The 13454-nt window shown below is 61.4% G+C and overlaps 1 protein-coding gene across 2 annotated transcripts; it reads left to right on the top strand.

The window, feature by feature from the left end:
- The first annotated feature begins 10717 nt into the window (after positions 1–10717).
- On the top strand, positions 10718–13271 carry METTL27 (methyltransferase like 27). 2 transcript variants are annotated; one of them, XM_049803541.1, is made up of 5 exons: positions 10718–10826; positions 10904–11032; positions 11112–11247; positions 11338–11430; positions 11866–13271. In XM_049803541.1, the coding sequence occupies exons 1-5, from the start codon at positions 10719–10721 to the stop codon at positions 12102–12104; spliced, it is 705 nt and encodes a 234-aa protein (XP_049659498.1). In that variant the 5' UTR covers position 10718; the 3' UTR covers positions 12105–13271. The 2 variants fall into 2 exon arrangements, with proteins under 2 accessions (XP_049659498.1, XP_049659499.1); XM_049803542.1 differs by lacking the exon at positions 11338–11430.
- The last annotated feature ends 183 nt before the right edge of the window (positions 13272–13454 follow it).

Below are 13454 nucleotides of genomic sequence, written 5' to 3' on the forward strand. Positions count from 1 at the left end.
CCTTCACACCAGCCTTGGAACAGGGCAGCAAGAGGGCTGCAGATTTGGGATTATGGGGTGTAATCCTGGAACATCGGACCCCTGGCACTCTCATCATGGGACAGAAAACATAAAGTAGTCCGTGGGAAAATACATTGCGGGGGGGGTGCCTCATCACCCCTGACTCCCCTGGCTCCCAGAATTGGTAGTAGGCTGCCCCTCTCTGCCCACGAGCCCCTGCAAGGGGACAGGGCAGCTCCATGGGACACCATGGGCCCCAGACAGCCGCAAGCTCCCCTCTCTCTGCTCAGTGCAGAAGCACACCATCCCAGGATGTGTGCTTGTCAGGAGGAGGAAAGCAGACCATAAATCACTCCAGCTGTGATGGGAGCTGGGTCTGGGCCACGACCATGGCAGCTCCTTCTGCTCCCCTTGCCAAAGGGAACAAGCAGGGCACTGGGGTGCTGGCTGTGCTGCCACAAGACGCAATCTGTCTGCAATGCTGCTTGTCCAGCCAGGGGGCCGGGCAGCTGCAGTGTGTATTTATATCAAACAGGGGGAAGGGTTGTATTATTTAATTTTTTTTTTTTTTTTTTCAGTACAGCAGGAAATAGCTGGGATAGTTACATACCTGGCGAGATGGCCAAGGAACTGGGGGCCAAGAAACATAGAAGCTTTGGCATGACCTGGAGCATCTGTGCTGCACACAGCTTGCAAGCACTGGGGCTGTGCGTGTATCTGCGTGCCTGACAGGGGGGCAGTGGGTTACAGCAAGGACCCCCACATATGGCCAACGCTTCGAGAAACCGGTGGTGAGCAGCCAGCATGCACTGGGTGGCTTGAGGTGAAGCACTGAGCTCCATCCACCCAGCAGTGAAGCGCGGCTCTCCAAGCAAGCTGCAAGCAAGCACACAGAGCCCAGCCACCTTCCCACCTTGGGGCCAGGTTCAGACACCCCCTCATGTCCCCAACACCTGGTTTATCTGCTGACCCACAGCCCGGGAGGGGACCAAGCTCCTCCACAGCCCACAAGGACCATAGAAGAGAGGTCCAAAGCAAGAGCTGCAGAGCCCTTGTGCTTCCTCCTGTCCCAGCCAGAAGCTGGGACACTGCCACAGAGAAGTTCACTGCTCCTGTTGCCCATGGCCCACCAAGCCCCAGCACGGGACCTGGCATCGGGCTGGTCTCTGGTGTTGGCAGTAGTAGAGTTTGGATGAGGGATCTCCTGAGGTCTCTTCCACCCAGCTCTGCCGTCGTTTGTCTCAGAGTCAAAGCACATAAAGCTCTGCCATCCATCCTGGACACCCCATGGTGAACCCCAGACCAGACATCCTCCTCCAAGTCCCGCTGTGCCAGCCAGAGACTCACTGCTTGCAGACCAGACCCGGTGAAGATCACCTGGCTGTGGCACCAAGGGGTGACCTCCCTGCCCCAGTCTCGTGGCAGGACAGCTCCAGCAGAGAGCAGACATGAGTACAGCTTGGCCTGGACAAGGAAGGCTGTCTCTGGCTTGGCCAAGCATGTGATGTCAAGTGGGCTGCAAGAGACAAAACCTCAACATCAGGGATAGGATGAACCTGGAGAGACTCTTTTAGGACTTTGGGCACAGAAGTCTGCTCTGACACTGGTACTTCACTGCTGCCATCTCAACCCCCAAATCGTAGCCCTACCAGCAAGGCAATTGTCCTTCCCTTGCTGAGGCCGATCAGACCAGGTCCCTCCTGACCCTGCTCTCCAACCCCCATGGTGCTCCTCCAGCCCCCTTCCTTCCCAGCACGGTCAGCCTGGCTGCACCTTCCTGCCTGAGAGTTTCCTTTTATAGCATCTTCCTTAATGAGGTGGGTTATGGGCTGGGGGGGGTTTATAAGATCATTTCTTCAACATGTCAGGATTATTTTGAACTCTGAGTTGGTCCTTCAAGGCTTTTCACAGGGCCGTGGAGTCTGCAAATGCATGGTCTTCATTCAAGGGTGTTGAGGATTTCTCTTTGGAAACTACATCTGCACACAGGTTATAATAGTCCCAGGTGATTCATGCTCCCTGCTGACCAGTGTGAAACAGCATGAGAAGCCTTCCTACAGCCAAGGGTCAGCCATGTGCCTTTTCCACCTGACTTTTCACTTGCTGCAGAAGGAGGTTCATTGCCTTCCCCCTGCACTGAAAGGTGGCTGCAGTGCCCCAAGGCACTGTGCATCCCACCAGCAGAGGTGAACAGCAGAAGCACAGGACCCGCACAGGGTGACACATCCTCAAATACTTTCCCAGCTTACAGCAGTTTGCAGTTCACGGACCTACTGAGCCAGAGCTGAGCCTTTTTATGTGATAATCCCTGGTGGATTTTTCTTCCATGAACTTGTGCTGAACCCACCCTTTGAACCCACGTGAGCTCCTATTTTTCTTGCTCTCAAAAATAATCCACAGACGCGATTTCTTCAGACAGTGTTCAAAGTGCCGTAAGACAAAACTCCATCATCAGGCTTTTAAAAATAGGGGGTTTATCCAAACACCCTTTGCCCAGACCTCCAGCCCACCCTAGGCTGAGCTCTCAGCCCTGCTGGGAGGACATCGGCTGCACTCCCCACCCAATGCCGAAGCAGAAAAGGAGAGCAACCAACCAGCCATCCGAGAGCAAGACATGGTCACACCTCCCCAGGACCACCGGGACCACCTTCACCTTCCCTGTAGACCCTTTGAAAGGTATCAGCTATCCCCAGCAGGTCATGCTGTATCTGTCCATGCACTCATGTTACCCTGTCTCTAATGATTTAATGTTGTTTCCGCTGTCTGGGCCCCTCCTCCTTGTTCTTGAGATAATTTCAGAGATTTCCATTTTGCCAGATTCCTAGCCTCTCTCTGAACTTACTCCCTTAAAGCTGTTTCTGAAGGACCAGGCAGCTGCCCTGAGGTATCCTCCCTCGCACGTGCTTCAGGGAAGTTATTACGTAGCAGTTCTCAGTCTGTAGTCTTCGTTTTGCTGCTCTCCCTCCTTCCTTTTCCAAAACATTAATTGCACATCCTCTTTCCAGCTGCAACTGTGAGTTAGGATAGACCCACCACTAGACTGCCTAACCAGGTCATTTGGATCAACATGGGTTGGAAAGCATTCAGACAAGCAGCTCAAGCCAGGAAATCCAAAGATGCAATCCTCCAGCAAAATCCTCCAAAGCTGAAATCCTCCGGCAAAGAGAGGGCAAGACTCAACAGCCAGGATTGCTTGGTTGACATCGTTTCAACCACAAGAGAACATGCCATCGAGCTCTAGGACAGACGAACTCTCGGTCCATGGTCACCATCACCCAAACCATTGTCACCTCTCAGCCCATTGCTCTCTGCTGGTCAATCCAGACTCAAAGCCACTTCTTCCTCTACCTTCTGTGCATGCTTTCCCTGAATGTGTTACCTGATCCATGTCTGGTGATTTGGCTCCAGTTGGAATTGGCAAAGCTCAGCTCAGGTTCAGCTCAGTTCAAGAAAAAAAATAACAGTTTGACCTATTTGGCTCCACTCCCCAATGGAACCCCACAATTCCCATTTGGGCAGGATGGGCACGGGGTGAAGCAACCGAGGCATCGTCCGTCCCTCTTACCAAAGGTGAGCTGCTGGCCTCACAGCAGAGCTGGGATTCACAGATGCCCCTGCGAAAGGAAGGCCTGGGCTCCAGGAAATAATGCAAGAGCCTGAGGATAAAATAGCTAAAGGCAAATTCAGTGCAGCAGCCCATCCTCTTTCCTGACTATCTGTAGAGTTGGCTGCTGGCAGAGGGAATTAAAAATTGCTTTTTAAAATTCAGATACCCAAATACCACCCATGCCCCGGTGTAGACAGAGTTGAGATGTCTTGACCTCACCAAATGTCCAGAAGTGCTTTAGGATCATCAAGATGGAACCTCAACAGATAAGGTCCAGACTACCCAGGGCTCCCTACGCTGTCTGCTTGGGCTACACCCAGCCTCACCGAAAGCACGGAGTCACCTCTTACAAGTCACAAGAAATCCTTTGTTTATTTATGGCCACTAATCCAGTCATTAATTCCTGCTCTGGTGAAAGCTTGCACCTTATTACTGAGCTGAACCTTACTGACTCCAGCTCTTACCCCCTGGATCTCATCCAGCCCGTCCCTGATGCTTCCCAGGAGGCAGCAGTCACTTCCCGAGATACACGGGCAAACCAGGGAAGTCTCAGGGATGAGATCTGGGAGCTGGGCTGAGACTCATGGGTGCAATCTGGGCAGTCAGGCCGGTGGCAGGGAAGGCGGTCGGGGGGATTTGCACCCAACTATGGGGCTGTGGTCTGCAGTCCTACCTGGAGTCCCAGGGACACGCTTCAGGACTTACACCACGTGGCAGGGACGTGATCAGCAAGTCACGCTGGATCTCGGGGTGGGAACGGGGAGCTCCTGGGGTGTGCCCGGGGCGGGATGCCGAGTCACGAGGGTGCTGTCCCACGAGGGATGCTGAGTCACGGGGCTGAGGTCTGCCGAGGTGGTCACGATGCGATGGCACTGCCTGTGGGCGTGGGAGCGGGGAGGCGGCAGCGTGGGATGCCTGGCTGCCAGCAGGGCTGCAAGGAAGGGGAAGTGTGTACAGGACATGATGGGGTGTGACAGAGCAGGCAGGGGTTGTGTGGGTGTGGGTGGGAGCTGAGCTGAGGGAGCAGGCTCTCAAGGTGTGTTGGACATGACCAAGGTGGGAAGTGGAAGTCTCTGGTCAGGGGAAGAGAGCAGATGGCAAATGAGGACAACAAGAAGGAGCAAGGGGGAAGGAGGAAAGTGCAGCTGGGGCAGAGATGGGAGTGAGGTCCATGGGCTGGGGGTGCGGACATGGTCTGCGTGGGGCTGCTTAGTGGTGAGGAAGAGGTTGAGCTGGGCAGCGGCTGCTCAGGTGAGAGCTGCAGAAGGAGTGCACATTGCGAGCAGAGCTGCTGGCATTTGAGATGGGGACGGTGAGAAATGGGAACGTCACCAGTGTGGGAGCACCGTGCCCCCATGAAATACTGACGTGGGACTACTGTGCCCTGGGGGGGGGGGGGGGGGGGAGCACCAAGCATTAGGGGTACAGGAGGGGTGGGAGCACCATGCACGAGGGGTGCAGGAGGGTTTCAGGTACCGCACATTGGGTGCGCAGGGGGGATGGAGCCCATACACTGGGGGTGCAGGGGAATGGAGCACGTGTCACTAGGGGTGCAGGAGGGATGGGAGCACCATGCACTGGGGATACAGGAAGGGTGGGAGCACCATGCATTGGGGGTGCAGGTAGGATAGGATGCATGTGATGCTTGTAAAGAGGCTGGGGCTGATGTGGAAGCACCATGGCCTGGGGTTGTTCTTGGCATGGCAGGCATGTCTTGCTGCCACCCGGCCCTGGGGAGCAGCCATGGTCAGAGCCCTGCAGGGTGGCAGGCCACAGCCAGGGACCGTATCGGGTCCCCAGGGGCTGTGTGTGGTGTGGGCAGCATGGCTTGCTGGCGGGAGGACAAACGTTCCCAGCCATGCGAGCAGTCATGAATCAGCTATGTGAGCTGCTCCCCCAGTCTGTCTGCCTGCTTCGCCAGTCTGATCTCCGGCCAGCTCTGCGCCATGCCATGCTGATTTATATCTCAGCTTTTTCTTGCTACCTGGTCGTAAGCCACGCGGGTGTTAGGGGCCGGTGCAGATGGTTTAGTGACAGCAGCCCTGGCTGCCATCAATCACAGCAACGCTTGGATTTACAAACTGAGAAGTCAGGCAGGAGCCCAGCAATCCGGGGGGGGCTCATGGTGCTGAGTGGTGTGTGTTAGGCAGCAAAATCCTCCTGTCCCTGGACACCGCAGGGCTGGGTTTTAGGGAAAGACTGGGCAGTTCAGGGGCTTGACAGACTCCAGCCACATTTGGATGCTGGGAAAGGAAAACGCTGTGTCCTCTAAGCATGCAAGTGCAGAACCGTCCCAGCCCGCAGCAGCGCTGGTGTGCAACACCCCACCAGCCACCCTGTCCGTCCTGCTGCCTGCCACCTCCTGGGCCATGGGGAGATGCACCCTCCTGCCTCTGGCTCCCCACAGAGGCTCTCCAGGTCCCACCTGGCTGGCACCCCATGGGGTTTTCCTGCCCTGTCCTATTTTTCCTGCACCCTGCAGAGCACCCCACTTCAGCAGGGCAAGTCCTGCACCTTGTAGAGTTCAAATGCCCCACAGGATGGCTGTCCTTGCTGCCCCAGGCTCAGGATGTGCATCAGAGAGTTCAGAGGACCATGAGGGGTCTCTTCCCAGAGCTGTGCATGCCTTGGGGTGCCCTGAGGGCATTCTCCAGCACTGGCATCCTCCCTGCACCACCAAGGAGGACCTGGAGTAGGGAGAGAGGTACAGAGATGCAGTCCATGACCCTGACAGCCCGCAGTGACAGTCACCATGACTGTCACTAAAGTCACCTGAGTCAGAAGCTGCCGAGTCCTCAGCTGGCCCCATCAAGCATCTGTGCCCTTGCTTGACCCCAGGGAACAAGTCCACCCCACAGCTGGACAGAGGGGCTGGAAACACCTAAGTGGCAGGCTATGAGCTCCCATGACTGTGAATATTTGGGACCAGAGAAGCACGTGCAAACCCCTGTGCAGCACGGACCCGCCCACGCAGCCCACGCAGCGCACCCCAGCCCCTGCAGCACATTGTTACCGCCCATTCGTCATGTCCAAGAAGCTGGACTCTCAGCTGCTGCTGAAGGCAGAATCGTGCTGCTCTGGGGGAGAGGGGGTCTTTTGGCTACCGTGGTACCCAGCACCTGCAGGGCCCTTGTCCCAAGGGGCTGTGTGGGGCAGAGCACCTCTGGAGCAGGGTGATACACCAGGCTGTGGTGCTGGGGTAGGGGAAGCAGAGAGGAGGCACCTGGGAAGGCTGGCAAAGTACAAGCTGAGGGTGTCTAATTGCTCCATAAGCTCAGGGGATGGATGTGAGTGCCAAGGCATCCCTGACAGGGGAGCAACTGGGCTCAGGCTGGCATGCCTGCAGCTCCTGTGAGCTCCCAGCAGCCATTGCCAGCAGGACCTGCTCAGAGCAGGAGCTCACTGCAGCCTCTAGCCCATATCCCACTGCTCAGAGCAGCCTCTAACCCTCATCCCACCCCTCACAAGCACAGCCATCATGGCTGCTGATGGCCTGGGATGCGGGGCACCTCTGTGGTGGATATCATCTCAAACTACCTGAACGTGTCAGGCTGCCCACAAAAGCACAAGCCTTGTGCACATGCCTCCCTCCGTGCTCTTGCTGGGAACCGGCTGTCCACCTCTAACTGATGCCACTGGGCTCACACATGACTGCGTGGGCAACCCAGCAAGTCTCTGGAGCACACAAGGTTGTGGAACCCAGCATCCTGCAGCTCCACCTTGATGAAGAGACTTAGGGACTTCCCACCAGCATTGATTTGTCCAGGGGACGGCATTAGTCCCACTCAAGGGCCAAGGGCATGCCAGGGATGCCCTGCACAAGCCCTGGGAAATGCAAGCCCACCTGCCCGGTGTACTGACTGCCACTGCACACTTTACCCAGGGGTCCAGGACTGGCTCAGATGTGGGACCTGCAGGCAGTTTAGGAGACAGCTGACGTTGCTAGAGCTGGCAGAGCCCAAGCTGGAGATGCCTGGCGCCGCGGAGGATCCAAACCCAGCTCAGACATGGTTTTTCCCATTGCCTGTCCTAGCTCAGTGGCAGGTTCGAGCGTGAGGGACCCACTTAAGCTGCCCTTCCACCCCTGCAGCTCTCTCTTGGTGAGGGAGGGCAGGTGAGGTCATGCCGGAGGTCTGTGGGCTCAGGGTGGCCACCCAAGCCCCTGCCTCGGGGACGTGTATCCCCTCAGCCTCCCCATTGAGAGGTGATGGGAACACCCCACCGGAGTGGTTGCCCTGAGCTGGTCCAGCCCCAGCTCCAGGGTCCCAGCAGGACAGGGCAACGTGCCCCATGCAGCCGGCACAGCCAGGGCACAGCCAGACCCCCCAGTCACCAGGCAAGGGACAAGGACAGCACCTTAAGGAACTGCACCGCAGCAGCAGGATGGCACGTGCCCCAGTGGGAGCCCTCCGGTGCCAGGCCACATGCCGGGACAAAGTCCAGCCTCGGCATTGGCACCGGTGCTGGGGAAGCCCTAACCTGTCGCAGCCTGGTGCCACGCCCTGGGGGGACCCTGCCGTCCTGCCGTGCATCCTCGGGGGACAGCCTGTGGCCTCCGACATTGGCACTGGGTCTGGTCCAAAGCCTGGCTGGCCGGCGCTGGGTCCAAGCCAGCCCAAAGCCGCCGTGACGTGGGGCGCAGAGCAAAGCTGTTTGCACAGCTGTGCACAGCACGGCGGAGCGAGCCAGCCCAGGGAAGGCAATGTTTGGAAAAGCACTGGCTAATTTGGGACTGGATCTGTGCGGGTCGAGGCTCGGGGAAGGCACAACCCAGCTGCAGCCCAGAGGGCAGTGGAGACAGGGGTGGGGGGCTGCTGGCGGTGTACCCTGCCTCTGGTTTCTCTCGTAAACGAAGGTCAGGCTTCAATTAGTGGCAGGACCCATGTTGGGAGCGTGAAAGCCGTTATTAGAGGCCTGGCCACAAAGCCGTCTGGTGGTCACTGCAGTGCCGGGGCAGGAGGTGTGGAGCTGGGGGGGGGGGGGGGGGGGCAGGATCGGCCCCGTGCGGACAGCTGCAGAGGGGACAAAGTGCCGGTGCACAGCGGCAGGAGCTGTGGCAGGGTTGCAGCCCCCCGCGGACCCCCTCCAGGAGCCATCCGTGTGTCCTTGGCGCGGGTGGGGACAATCCCTGCTCTCCTGGGTCCGACCCCTCGCCGCCCCCCGCAGCCCCAGGTGTCCCCTCTGCCATCCCCCGGCCCCCGAGGGATGCTCGGAGGAGGTCACCGGGGGTGACACCGGGCTGCCGCACCGGGGGCCCGGCGGGCGCCGGGCAGTGCCCCGCCGGCGGTGGCGGAGCGTGGGCGGAGGGCTCCCTCTCGAGGTCCCCGGCCAGCACTGCCTGTCCCGGGGGCAGAGCCAGCCCCCACGCGTGACCGTGGGCAGGTCCCCACGGGGCTGCCGGCCCCGGAGCAGCTGGATGGCGGGGAAGCGGCCACCACCCCGGGCGGTGGCCAGGAGGACGCAGGAACGACAGGGGAGCGTCAGCAAGGTGCCTGAGGTGCCGAGCAGAGCAGGAGGTGATGAGAGCCACCAGCTCGGGGCAGCCACCGGCTCCTTCGGGGCACCCTCATTTTCTTTCTGTCATTAATGAGCGGCTGGATTTGTCTGCTTCGCTCCTGGAAGAAGCCAGAAGCCAAGTGATGGGTCACAACAGTTGAGGGTCGTTCCCCCAAGCCAGAGCTTGTCTCACGAACTCCACCACGAACATCAAAGGTCGGTTCAGCAGAAGACAAGAGTCGCTCCCAATGCAGCGCAGACTCACCAAGCAACGAGTGTGCAACCTCCCACAGAGAGTACCTCCAGCTGGGGTCCTAGCTACCCAAGAGCTAATGAACATCTCTCATTAATCAGCTGGATACGGCACGTTACAAATGCTGGGCACCTGGATCGGGCATTCCAGAGAAGGATGCCCCGGAGGAGATATCTTACCAGCTCCCCACGCATCGTGTTGGCACTGAGTGACGTTTCTTGTCGTGCTCCCCACGAGCAAACCCCAAACTTGATATAGCCAAGATGTTCTTCCTCCTTCCCAGCCCTGAGGGTCCATGCTCCTGTCCTCCGTCCCCAAGCCCTGCCCGCTGCTTCACACCTTGTCCACGGGCAAGGGGCCGCACAGAATGACCCCCCATGGGAGTGCTTGGGCAGCTGGAGATGGGCAGACACGGCAGGAGAGGAGAGACCTGCCCCGGGGTGCGGTGGTGGTGTCCCCGTCCCCGGGAGGGCTGGGAGAGCTGCTCGGCGTTAGGATGTCACCTCCACCCGTGGTGGGACAGGGTGGGTTCAGGCGGTGGCAGGGGAGCGTGGTCACCACTCGCTCGGCGCTGGGTGGCGAGTCCCAGCGGCGGAAGGTGCAGATGCAGGTGCGGAGGTGACGGCACAGCACCGGGGCCCTGCGGGGCTGGGACAACGGGCCGGGCAGGAGGTGACCCGTCCAGGGCCACCCCGCGTGGGACACCAGTGACGCGAGGGATCAGGCAGCAGCGCCTGAGCCGTGCAAGGGACTGAGCGGGGGTCTTCAGCAGGAGCGGGGCCTGGGGACACCGCAGGGACAGAACGGTGGCCCTGGGGCACTTGGTGCCGGCTCTGCCAGGGCTCTGGGTGTCACCTCCCCCGGGCACTTGGTGTCGCCATCCCTGGGTATCTGGTCACCCCCCCAGGGCACTTGGTGTCACCGCCCCCGGCACACTTGGTCACCCCCCCCGGGGCACTTGGTGCCACCCGCTCGGGACACTTCGTGGCCCCTTGGGGCACTTGGTCACACCCGGCCCACCTGCTCCTTGCTCCTTGCCCCCTGCCTCCCCCTCCGGCGCACTTGGTCGCGCCCGGCTCGCCGTTCCCCCTAACGGCGCGGGACGGAGGCGGTGGAGGTGACGGCAAAGGTCCGGCAGCCAATGGGGCTCTGGGGGGCGTACCCGGGGCGGGAGCGCGGAGCAATAGAACGTAGGAGGGCGTACCCGGGGGGAGGTGGCGCGGAGCCAATGGGGCGCTGGGGGCGTATCCGGGGCAGGCGCGCGGAGCCAATGGGACGCTGGGGGCGTAGCCGGGGCAGGGGCGCGGAGCCAATGGGGCGCTGGGGGGCGTATCCGGGGCGGGGGCGCGGAGCCGGCGGGGGATGCAGCTGGCGGCGGGGGTGCGGGAGCGGGTGGCGGCGGTGCACGTCGGCGGGGGGCTGCCCGAGCGCCTGCGGCTGTACGACGGCTGGGCCGCCCGCTACGACCAGGTACCGGGGGGACCGGGGCCGTTCCGCTCCCCTCCCCTCCCCTCCCGGGCGCCGCTGACCGCCGTGTCCCCCCGCAGGATGTGGCGGCGCTGGAGTACCGGGCACCGGAGCTGGCCGCCGCTTCGCTCGCCTTCGCCTTCCCCGCGCCGCCCGCCGGGGCGCGGCTGCTCGACGTGGCCTGTGGCACCGGCCTCGTAGCGCGGGAGGTACCGGGGAGGAACGGAGCGGGGCGGGGCGGGGAGGGGAGGGGAGCTAACGGTGCCGTCCGTCCGTCTGTCCCCGCAGCTCCACCGCCGCGGCTTCCGCTGCCTGCACGGCGTGGACGGCAGCGCGGGGATGCTGGAGCGGGCGCGGAGTACCGGCCTCTACCGGCGGCTGCTGCCCTGCGTCGTGGGCCGGGAGCCGCTGCCCGCGCCCGCAGGTAACGGGCCGGAACCGGGGGCGGGGATGCTACCCTGGAGGGTCCCCCCCCCCCCCCCGCCCCCCGGTGATGCCACGCGTGTCCCCACAGAGCACTATGACGCTGTGACGGTGGTGGGGGCCCTGGGCGAGGGGCAGGTGCCGGCCGCGGCCGTGCCGGAGCTGCTGCGTGTCACCAAGCCGGGTGAGGGGGTGTCCCCGCGTCCCCCACGCTGTCGCCTCCCCGCCAGGACCCCCGAGCTGGCAGGACGGCGACACCAGGTCCCGGTGGACGACGCTGGCCCCGTGGCACAGCCGGGACGTGGCCTTGTCCCTGCTGCCCGGTCCAGGCAGGGATGTGCCGTGGCTGCCCGGTCCCTGGCCCTGCCTGCCGGCCAGGCTCGGGCAGGGGGACGCGGCGGGAGGTGGCGGTGGCACTCCGGGTGCGTGACAGCACGGGCTTAGGTGCGATGCCCTGCCCGACCCCTGCCCGCTGGCCTCAGGGCCTGCCTGACCGCTGCCCTGCCAGCTGACTCCTGCCAGGGTCCCTCTGCCTCCCCTCACCCCCTGCCTTTCCAAGGGGATGCCATCCCCAGCGGAGACACCCGGCGTCAGCATCACCCGTCCCCTCTCCCCACAGGAGGCTTCCTCTGCCTGACGACGAGGAGCAACCCCTCGAACCTGCGGTACAAGGTGGAGCTGGAAGCAGTGCTGGAGAGGCTGGAGAGGCAGGGAGCCTGGCAGAAGGTGCTGGCCCAGGAGGTGGAGCGCTGGGAGAGGGCCACCTCTGAGGAAGAGAGCACCCAGGGCACCGGCTACATCTCTGGGGTGGTCTACATCTATCAGAAATGCCCCATCCCCCCCCTTGAGGAGGGCTGAGAGCCGACACGGCTCTGGGGAGGGGGGACACCACTCGGCCCCTTGTAAAACCCAGCCCAGTGACCCCCTCCCGGAGCAGAGGGGCTGCTGGAGGGTGATGACAGTTTCGGGGAGCGTCCCCATTCTCTTCCCTCGCTCCTTCCCCTTGAAGTCTGGCCCCTGGGGGCCTTGCCTGCTCCTCAGCGTGGGGAGGGTCTCTTGGTTTCACCAGGGTCCCATGGGCACCACCATTAGCTCTGACACTCGGGTACTGTCCCCGACACCTCGGCCCTCACCGTGACATCTCACAGACCCACCTGGCTGTTCAGAGCCACGTCCTGTCCAGGATGTCTTCTCCCCGCCATGCCCACCTCTCAGCCCTCATGGTCAAAATCAGAATCCTTCTTCATCTTCCCCACCCCAGACCCCTGTTGGAGGTGGGTACCCATTGCCATATCCTGTGGTCCCCCATCCTCATCCTCCCCAGGAGTTAACCCCGTGCACCCTGAGGTGCAGGAGACCTCCATGTCCAAACCAGGAGCGGCTGTGCCAAGGTGACACCCAGCCAGAGAAGCTTTCCAAGCACCACACCAGCCTTTCATCCTGCAACAGCTGCTTTAAGTCTCTCATCTTCCGACAGCTTTGTAGTTAATGGTCTGGGTGGGAAATGAGGCTGAAGGGGACTTCAGGAGCCTGTGGCCGCTCCCCACCCAGGAGCCACCCAGCATCGCCTGCCCAGCCTGTTCCCCAAGCCCCTTGCCATGCTGCCTCCACCCCTCCTCCTCCGCTGCTCCCTTGGGAAGTTTTTTACCCAAATCTCTTGCTGGGATATTTCTTTTTTTTCCTTTTCTCTTCTCCCAGACCTGTTCCTGCTCATCCCGTTCCCACGGCCCGGGGGAGTAGATTGCTTCCTTCCCCTCAGGAGCTCTTCCCCAGCGAGAGACAGTGGCTGTGTCTGTCCCTGTCCTCCGCCCGGGACATCCCAAATCTCCCACACTCGTCCTCCCCATGGGTCTTGTCACCCTTCCACGTTGCCCCCCCACGTCTTGGGCTCCCTGCACCCATCGTAGGTAGCTGCCCTGCTCCTCTCTCCCCCTGTTTGTCCCCAGCGCTGTCCCCCTGGGCAGTTGGGGGTCATGGCTGGCCCCGTCCCTGCACTTGGCTGTTGAATAAACCTCCTCCCTCTGCTGCCTGCCTGCCGTGTGGTGTTCCCCGAGCAAGGGGGCTGCAGACCCTTTGCAGGGGCCAGGGGAGGGAGCCCAGCAGCCAGGGAAGGGGGGAATTTGGCTTTTCTCTGGGGTTGCCTCCCAGTCCCTGGGTGCTCAAAGCACCAAGCTCTGGGAGCCTGGTGTCCCCCCCATGCCCCTCTTG

This window comes from Accipiter gentilis, chromosome 6, assembly GCF_929443795.1.
Source record: "Accipiter gentilis chromosome 6, bAccGen1.1, whole genome shotgun sequence".
NCBI classification, from domain to species: Eukaryota; Metazoa; Chordata; class Aves; order Accipitriformes; family Accipitridae; genus Astur; species Astur gentilis.

Excerpts from the sequence above, each read along its gene's own strand:
- METTL27 (XM_049803541.1), top strand. The coding sequence starts at position 10,719 with ATGCAGCTGGCGGCGGGGGTGCGGGAGCGGGTGGCGGCGGTGCACGTC. Across the intron at positions 11,248-11,337 it reads GCCGCTGCCCGCGCCCGCAG|AGCACTATGACGCTGTGACG; the intron begins GTAACGGGCCGG and ends GTGTCCCCACAG. Across the intron at positions 11,431-11,865 it reads GCTGCGTGTCACCAAGCCGG|GAGGCTTCCTCTGCCTGACG; the intron begins GTGAGGGGGTGT and ends CTCTCCCCACAG.